Source organism: Rana temporaria, chromosome 3, assembly GCF_905171775.1.
Source record: "Rana temporaria chromosome 3, aRanTem1.1, whole genome shotgun sequence".
NCBI classification, from domain to species: domain Eukaryota; kingdom Metazoa; phylum Chordata; class Amphibia; order Anura; family Ranidae; genus Rana; species Rana temporaria.
The window spans coordinates 355,517,309-355,527,178 of NC_053491.1; the positions used below are offsets into that span (position 1 = coordinate 355,517,309).

The 9,870-nt window shown below is 44.2% G+C and overlaps 1 protein-coding gene across 1 annotated transcript in view; it reads left to right on the plus strand.

Annotated features, from left to right (window-relative positions):
- The window catches only part of CRY1 (cryptochrome circadian regulator 1), a 72,537-nt gene extending 64,569 nt beyond the window's left edge, over window positions 1-7,968 (plus strand). The window contains 3 exon segments of the mRNA XM_040345200.1: window positions 2,088-2,156; window positions 3,998-4,105; window positions 7,887-7,968. Coding sequence (XP_040201134.1) covers window positions 2,088-2,156; window positions 3,998-4,101 — 173 coding nt within the window. The 3' untranslated portion in view covers window positions 4,102-4,105; window positions 7,887-7,968.
- Window positions 7,969-9,870: the final 1,902 nt, after the last annotated feature.

Genomic DNA, 9,870 nt, shown 5'->3' on the forward strand with positions numbered 1-9,870 from the left:
GGCGTAGATCGCATAGATCTTAAGGTGACACTGATAACTCCCTTGGGCTGCCATTGTTAAACTGTTGGTGTGTTCCTCATTAGCCCCTGGTTTGCTGTTGCCCACTCCCCAGTTGGAGAGCTTTTGGGACATCCCATTGGTTTCCAAATACTTCAGTCTGTTTCCTTTAATGTACAATTTCAAAACAAATGGATTTTGTCTTACCTATGAATTCCCTTTCTTTGAGTACACCACGGGACTCTGGCCCCACTTCTATGTTCTTATGACACACTCCTGTTATTGCTTGCTAGTAAACTGAGGCATGCTGGGAGTAGGAAGGGGTTATTCTAGGTAGTCCTTGTAGCTTTGCTTCCGGAAAACGTTATCCTGTGTCCTGTAACGTACTCTAAGAAAAAGATTTTTATGAAAAATCCTAATTTTGGTGCACATTCTACACCAACAATAAGATGTGATTAGCTGCTTTGTTTAAAAATACCTCATTAAATTACAGTACCATGAATGATTTGTAAATACAAACATGTAAACTAACAGAGTAGTACTTTTAGTGTTAGTGTTGATGGTTAAATGCAGCGTGCTTTTGTGTGCAATTCACTTGCATGTTGGATTAGTTTAAGATTCTTCTGTGATCACCTGCAGTAGACAACCTCTAAGCTGCATTATGGACTGCCAATAAGCTTTTCCTTATGTCAGATCATAATAATGCTCCCATACTAGTCTATGGAAATGAAAACCCATGTGAAAAATCAAACCTGAATGATCTCAAAAGCTGCTAAAACTGAGGGACACATGCCCAAAGTCCATTGACACAGACCCTTAACCTGCTTCAAGCTGCTTTTGTATTCCCCTTTGCCTTGTTGGGTGAGAGGGTCCTAAAAAATATTGGCAGTGATGTGTATGCCTTCTAGCTGACTGTGTCTGCTTTATAGCCAGATTCAGAGAGGTTTACGCCGGCGTATCAGTAGATACGCCGTCGTAACTCTGAATCTGCGCCGTCGTACATTTAAGTGTATTCTCAAATTGAGATACACTTAAATGTAGCTAAGATACGACCTCATACGCCGTCGTATCTTAGCTGACTATTTACGCCGGCCGCTAAGGGCGTGTACACTGATTTACGCCTAGAATACGCCTAGAATACGAGGAGGGGCTTGTCGCTGCTTGCTATGGAGAGATTGGACGAAAACGGACAGCATGTCCGTTTTCCTCAGATCTCACCCAGTCCGATCCGCCAGGACGGATGGCGACATATCACCGGTGACATCCGATGCTCCACAGACAAGCATGGAGCGGCCATTCAGGTCCGCCGACAAAACTGACAGGTGGACCTAATTGGTCCTGGCAGTGTGAAAGGGGCCTTATTCAAAACCATATGACCCCCTTTCCCCACCTAAAAGTGACATTTCAGTTTGGTGCAGAAAAAAACAAAACAGGCCAAGTTGCTTTTCTGTGTAATAAGATTAATCAAGGACATGTGATCCAATGACATCTTGAGTCCCAGGCAGGTAATAAAAACTTCAGTTAATATGTACTAAAGCCTTTTAACGTTTTAATGGAACCAGTATCGGTACCCAATTTTTATTTGAACTTGTAATGCCCCAGTCATCGAGCAAAAAGAAAGGGCGGTCCAACATTGGGAGCCAGTCTGTGTGGCAGTGCACATGTTTTGACGAGGAAGATGCTGATGGTGGAAGAGAGCAGATTAAGTAGCAGGGCACTTATTCAGAGCAGGCTGAACGCTCTACCTCTACGGTGTAAGTAAGAGATGTGCTGTCAGAAGCCAGAATCACAAAACTGGCTGCACGGTATTGGCCTTCTTACACATGGCCATGCTTTTAATCATACTCTCTCTCCATTTCAGTCTAAAAGGCTCAGAAATGCACTAAAGGCCCAATCAATTCAAAGTCTGTTGAATTCATCAGATATTACCCTTTACGCTGATTCTATGTTTTACATAATACATGTGTACAGAGCTTTCAGTCCTGAGGGAGCAAAGCGCAATATAAATACTGTTATAGTTATGATCATGAAGCAGAGCTAATTAACACGGAATGTTTAATTGGGACCTAATTGAATGTAATTTCTCCAAGGTTATTGGCAGGGGAGCAGTATCCTGCATTACAGCCATGGAGACAGCCAGCAGTCTTACTTAATACAAGGTATTTTATGTTTAAAAGTATCTCATTGACATGGGATAGCATCAGTCCGACACAGCATGATGTCCCTGATAGATTGTACCCTATATCAAAGAAAAAATAGTTATCTGCTTAACCACTTGCTTACTGGGCACATATACCCCCCTCCTGCCCAGGTGAAATTTGTCATGAATATGCATCAAGTCTGTCCGCTTACCTGATCTCCATGTGTTGTTTAGAGGCAGATCCTGTTCTGGTTTCCCTTTTTATCACTTCCTCTTCCTGTATGGCTCCACCCTAGTCCATCCCAGGAAGCCTATATTAACCTTTGCTCTACAGGTCTGCAGTGCTGTTCAACAGTGTTCCTATGCTTAGTTCCTGTCTGCAGTGTAATCGCTAGTTCCTGTTTGCAGAGTGCTACGATCATCTTCCGTGTACCGTTTTGGCTTGTCCCCGACTTCCTTGTCTGCCTGTGCTCCTGACTATTTGCATGTTCCACGGTTATCCTTGTCTGCCTGTTGCCCTGACCTCGGCCTGTCCATCACCACTGTTTGTCCTGCTGACTGCTTCCCCCTTCTCCCTGTGGAGTGTGACTTGAGGAATCTCGGGGATGCGACCTGGACCCAGTTGCGGCCAAGACCATCCCTACCATCAAGGGCCCTGGTGAATACAAAACTGGGTCTTAGACTCCGCGCCCTGGGTGATCTTAGGTTCACGCTTCGTCTCTGCTAGCAGCAGTCGGCCATAGGATTCACCACCCTGTGGTGCATCCCTGACCCCTACGGGGTGCACTTGTCACCTGGCTACGGGTGACCTGACAGTTTGAACAGCCATGAATCCGGCCGACATGCCGCTCCCCGCAGATGATCCATTACAGTGGAGATCAGGTAAGCGGACAGACTTGATGCATATTCATGACAAAATTTCAGCTTCCGGCACTGCGTCGCTTTAACTGACAATAAGCGACTGGTTTGCGAAAAATTATAGCGCCTACAAAATAGGTGACAGAATTTTTTTTTTTTTTTTTTTTTTTTTTACTAGTAATGGTGGCAAACTGTGATTTTTTTATTGGGACGGCGACATTATGGCGGTACATCGGACACTTTTGACACCATTCACATTTATACTGCGATCAGTGCTATAAATATGCACTAATTCCTGTATAAATGTGACTGGCATTGAAGGGGTTAACACTAGGGGGGTGAGGAAGGGGTTAAATGTGTATACTGCTTAGTGTTCTAACTGTGGGGGAAGGGGGGTGACTGGGGGAGGTGACCGATCTGTGTCCCTATGTACAAGAGACACCGATCGGTCTCCTCTCTCCCTGACAGCACCCTGTCTGTGAGAGCCGGCAATGAGAAATGATCTCATATGTTTACATATGAGATCATTTCTCATTGGCCGCACAGATCGCCTACCGAACGGCCACTCCAATTGGCCGCTCACAGAGTTTCCCCGCTGCGCGCTCGGGGAACGAGGAAAGGGGCGGACGTCAATTGACGTCCACTTGGATTTTCAGGTCCGCGCTGTAGCCGTCATTCGGCTATAGCGCGGGCCTCAGGAGGTTAAAGCACTATGGGCCCCCTTTTGAAAAAAATATTCTACAGAACATGTAGTATTAACATAGAGGTGTCGGTTCCTTCTGCTGTCCAGCAGATGCCTTTTTTGCTGGAACTGTTTAGTGTATATCCCCGGTTTGCAGAACTAGGCAAGTACGAGGCTCTGCTGTAGTTCAGGAGATGGTATTTCTAATATGTATATACTGTGGAAGAGTAGAACATCATACGTTTGTATACATACATGGAAATTATACCTCCTTTTGTGGCATACCTGGTACATGTGACCATTGTCTATTCTCTACTCAGGGAGGAATGCTATGAACTCTGTGGTGTCTTCTTGCAAACGTCCCAGCCCTGAAGAGGAGACTCAAAGTATTGGACCAAAGGTGCAGAGACAAAGCAGCCATTAACCTAGTGAGTGTCTGTCCTTTTTGTTTATTTGCTATGCACAAAGAATGTCTTACAATTTTTTCCTGGGTAACATTGCAGCAGCATCAACTTTTCGCAATTTTTTAATGTCACATGATATTTTGAGCAACTGCCTATCCGATCTTTTTTGTGTTTTATTTTTTTTTACTTTAGTACACTAAAATAAATTTTAGTTTACACAATTACTACCCAATGAATTTTTGTACAAAATAAAAGATGAGGTAGTTCTAAGTACAGTAGATACCAAATATGTCAAGCCTCAAAACTGCCTATGCATGTGAAAAGCTGAAAAATAACAGTACTGGAATAAACAATAGATGACGCTTTAAATACCTTTCCAGCTCATTTTTGAAGCGTAGCCTATGGAGACTTTTTTAAGTGTGGCTCCATTCCAGGTGTGTGTGCGCAATTTTAAAGTGTGACATGTTGGTATCTATTTACTCAGCGTAACATCTTGGTTTTAGTGTTTTTTTTTGCATTAATATTCACTAAAGTATATTTTTTTTCCCCAAAAATTGCATTTGAAAACTTGCTGTGCAAATACCGTGTGACATAACAAATTGCAACAACCACTATTTTATTCTCTAGGTTCTATGCTAAAAAAAATATATAATATAAAATGTTTTGGGATTTCTCTGTAAATTTTCTAGCAAAAACAAGTTATGATTTTTACATGTAGGAGAGAAATGCCAGAATTGGTCTGGGCTGCAGGTGGTTAAAGTGGTTCTGAAGCCTAGACATTTCTTGCCTTAATGTAAAAAACGTTTAGGCCCCTTTCACACTGAGGAGTATTTCAGGCGTTTTAGCGCTAAAAATAGCGCATAAATAACGCCTGAAATACTCCTGCCCCAGAATTCTCAATATGAAAGCCCAAGGACTTTCACGCTGAGGCGATGCGCTGGCGAGAAAAGAAAATCTCCTGCAAGCAGCATCTTTGGAGCGGTGAGAGGAGCTCCTTCACCGCTCCTTCCTATTGAAAACAATGTGACACTGCAGTAATACCACCGGCAATGCGCCTCTGCAGAGCCGCATTGCCAGCAGTATTGACCCTTTTTCAGCCGATAGCGGTGGTTAATACCGCACGCGGCCGAATACCGCCGCAATTCCACGGCAATTCCGATGGTATAGCGGCGCTATACCACCACCACACATACTGCCCCAGTGTGAAAGGGGTCTTAGGCATCAGTATTAGTCCCCCCCCCCCCCAATACTTATCTGGGCTCTCATTCGATACAGCACTGTGCACGTGTGCAGCTCTTCTCTCCCCTCACTTCCATGTCTCACTGGCTTTGCTGGGGAACTGGGAGCTATTGGCTCCTGCTGCTGTCAATCAAAGCCAGTGATGAGGCAGAGATGGACACAGCAGCGGGACTTAGGAGCAAGCATGCACCCATGGGAAGCTCATGAATGAACATCGACAACAAGGACAAGGTGAAGGCAAAAAAAAAAAAAAATACCACAACCCACGCTAATCCGTTTCAGTCCAGAAAAATACCCCATTCATAGCCTGGCCTTGTTGCGGACATTCGTTCTAGTGGGAAGCAGATGAAGACAGCTAGTCTGGCACTGTGAAGCGCCATACTATAGCCTGAGAGAGTCATAACCAGGTTGCAGCACTTTACTTGTGTGGCTTCCTATAGGGGCAGTGGACAGAGAGGAGAAGGGGCCAAGAGTGGCCGTGGAGGACCTGAAGAAGAGGAGATTCTGGGCCGCCCTGTGCAATTCCATTGCCCCCAGGGGAAGTGGCTTCCGATAGGGGTGGTGGACAGAGGAGGAGGGGCCAGGAGTGGCGGTGGAGGACCTGAAGAAAAGGAGATTCAGGGCTGCCCTGTGCAATTCCATTGCACAGAGCAGCTATATATAGACATGTCGTCGTCGTCCCCCCCCCCTTTATAATCATTTTAATTCTCTAGGGGAAAATAAAAAAAGTGTGGTCACTATGGGAACCCATTTTACTCTTCATAGATTGGTACCTAAGAGAATCATCTAATTTATTGCCCCACCCTCTACAGCCTTGGATGACCAATACAACTGATATATGGAAACATATTAGGCTCATTAACAGTTGCTAAAACAACCACTTAATGCCACTGTGATAAAAATCAAGGAATTTCTGCTGTCATATCAATTTTCCTACCTTCAGCTTCTTGTGAAGCATACAGTTTCCATCCCTACCTTGGCAATGCTGCACTATTAACCAGAGAAGTTGTAATCCAGGATACAAACATGTGCCATGTATGCTCCCTCTGATTTTCATCCTTATCTATGATGACTTGCTGACTGCAGATCGGTTTTCAGATTCTGGCTGCAAGACTTGTATAGCGCAACGCATGCGAACTGAATCGCCTCTGGGCGCTTTTTCCAGCCAGTATCTGCTTGGCTGGGGCGGTCATTTTTACCCCGTAGGATCATGACACGCTAGGGACACACAGTCATACACACATATACATATATACTGGGCCAATTTGGACGAGATCCAATTTACCTACCAGCATGTCTTTGGAGTGTGGGAGGAAACCGGAGTACCCGGAGGAAACCCACGCAGACACAGGGAGAACATGCAAACTCCAGTCAGATGGTGTCGTGGTTGGGATTCGAACCAGCGAACCTTTTGCTGCTAGGCGAAAGTGCTACTCACTGCACCACTGTGCTGCCCCTAGAAATCTGTATATGGATTGCGATGTGTACAACCCTGGCTTCTGCCTCTGCAGCAAAAGGGGGGGTGTGGGGGGGTATAGTTGAAGGGCAGTAAAAAAGTGGCTCACTGCCTCCCGATTCGCAAGTGTAAATGATCCATTAGAGCAGTGATATGCAATTAGCGGACCTCCAGCTGTTGCAAAACTACAAGTCCCATCATGCCTCTGCCTCTGGGTGTCATGCTTGTGGTTGTTAGTGTCTTGCTATGCCTCATGGGATTTGTAGTTCTGCAACAGCTGGAGGTCCACTAATTGCATATACCTGCATTAGAGAGATTTGCCTTCACTTCCTGTCCTGCAGACCGTTTTAACCACACAGAAAGTAAGTCTCCAATAGCAACACAAAGGAGTAAAAATGATTTTCTTTAGTAGAGATGGGAAAGGCCTGTTTTACCTGTCAAAGGATTTGTATTTCTTCTTTGTACAGTCCTGATTTTTACACCGAGCCACCCAGCATAGCCATCCTGTTGTCCTGAATTTTCCCTATTGCAGTGAGATAATAAAATGATGTCTCTTCTCCTCTTTCACTTTATTGTTGGACAGTGAAGGAGAAGCAGCAGAATGAGGAGCTCATCTCTCTTATCAGCAAGAGGCTGACACCAGGACAACGTTCAGCTATTTACTTCTAAACAGAGCTTTTTTTTCTCAGAAAATAGGTGCAGGAACTCAACCACAACCCCGTTCAAATTTCACAAACAGTAGAAGGGTCTTGGGGCATTAAATACCAGGATTGCATTACATACAGAGTGCAGAGTTCAGGGGGGTTACACACAGAGTGCAGAGCTGTCACTTGTAAACACAGAAGCCAGACTTCTGTGTTTACAAGTGATTGTGGTGAGCAGGCGCCAAAGGGTCTCAACCAGAGGTGGTGGAACGGAGTTCCCCCAAGTTCCCCCTGAAAAAAAGCCCTGCTTCTAAAACTCCTAAAGAACCAGTTATAAGCTTGGACAATTGGCAGCTGCAGCCATTAAAAGTGCTTGAAAAATGTTTTTTTTACTGTTTTGTTTTTTTCCTCTGTTAATAGCATTTATCACATCAGTCTTTTTTTTTTTTTTCTTTTCCTTGTGCAGATTATGGAGTTCACCAAGAAAACCTGCATATGATGTTTTTTTCAGTATTGGACTTTACTGTGTAAATACCAAAAAAAAAAAACTTTGAGAGCAGCCTTTTTCTTGGAGCTGTTGTGGACTGTTGTAAGCTAATCAGTTTGTGAAAGCTTAATTTATCGCTGCATTTCTTCTTTTTTGAATATTTCAGTAAGCTCTTTCATTTCCCATTTTGTATATATTTCTGTAAGTATTTGGTGATGCTTGCTTTACCAATGTGTAAATATGAATATCTGAACTAGATATAGATGGCTCAATATATTTTTGATAACAAATTCTGTATGGCAAGAAAAAGTCTGACCTTGGAGTCACTAATTCCTTTTTGATTATTTTTTTTTTTTTTTTTATATAATTTTCTGGTTGGGAGGCCTTCTGTTTATTATAGTCCAGTCATTTGAAATATCTCATCTTTTGGTTACGGCTAAAGCAACCACTTTGTTCAGTGAACCAGTTGCAGGCGGTGAAAGAAGGAGCAATTCCACAGCAAGGGCATTCGTAGGAAAAGGCAGGAAGGATGTGGCAGTGGCCATTCACAGGAAAGGGGCAGGAGGGTGTGCAAGAGGCCATTCACAGGAAAGGGGCAGGAGGATGTGGCAGTGGCCATTCACAGGAAAGGGCAGGAGGATGTGGAAGAGGCCATTCACAGGAAAGGGGCAGGAGGATGTGGAAGAGGCCATTCACAGGAAAGGGCAGGAGGATGTGGAAGAGGCCATTCACAGGAAAGGGGCAGGAGGATGTGGAAGAGGCCATTCACAGGAAAGGGGCAGGAGGATGTGGAAGAGGCCATTCACAGGAAAGGGGCAGGAGGATGTGGAAGAGGCCATTCACAGGAAAGGGGCAGGAGGATGTGGAAGAGGCCATTGACAGGAAAGGGGCAGGAGGATGTGGAAGAGGCCATTCACAGGAAAGGTGCAGGAGGATGTGGAAGAGGCCATTCACAGGAAAGGGGCAGGAGGATGTGGAAGAGGCCATTCACAGGAAAGGGGCAGGAGGATGTGGAAGAGGCCATTCACAGGAAAGGGCAGGAGGATGTGGAAATGGCCATTCACAGGGAAGGTTGATGGGAAGGGTAATTGCAGCAGGAGGATATGGTATTGGCTATTCAGAGCAAAAGCAGTTGGGAATGATTTTTTGCAGCAAAGGGAGGTGGGGGGTAATCATTCATAGAAAAAAAGTGGATGTGGGCATGGCCGTTTAAAGCAAAGGCAGGTGATTGTCGCTCTTTACAGCAAAGACAGGTAGATGTGGGAGTGGCCATCCACAGCAAGGGTCTGACTCCTATCCATAGAAGCAGCCATGTAGAGAGTTCTAGAGCGATGAGTATCCTGATGACTAGCTTATCTGCAGCTTTTTTCTTCCTCGATTTTAGATTCTGAACCTGAACCGTCAGCCTTCCAGAACCTGAAGGTGGTGGTTTGGTAAATACAACAGTGAATTGTGGCTTCACCCTCCTATCTATACTGTTTGGCAGGAGTATGAGAACCACAAAAATGGCTGAACAGAGTTTGGGTGCATGCGCCACTTTAATGCATTTTTCCATTTATAACAAATGCCCAAATTTGGGACTAAGTGTATTTCACTACATAACCCAGATCTGCCCAACATTTCCCCATTTTATATATTAGTCTCTGGTCTATTGTGTATGTATAATATACCCAGAGCTTTTCCCTGGGGAATAAATGACCTCAAGAAAAACTTGTTTTTACAGGTATCTATTTACTTAAATTGTACACAATTTTTGTCTTTTATATAACAAACAGAAAAGGCTTTTTGTACTGTATACAAAAATTGCGGGATCTCTTATTCTGAATCTTATTGTTTTATGGCACTATTCCTGTATTATACTACATGTTTAATTAAAGTGAACCTGTCGAAAACCTGGCTTATTCACACTGAGCATGAGGTTACCTTTAGTGAAAACCGTATGTCACAAGGAGTCAGCAAATCC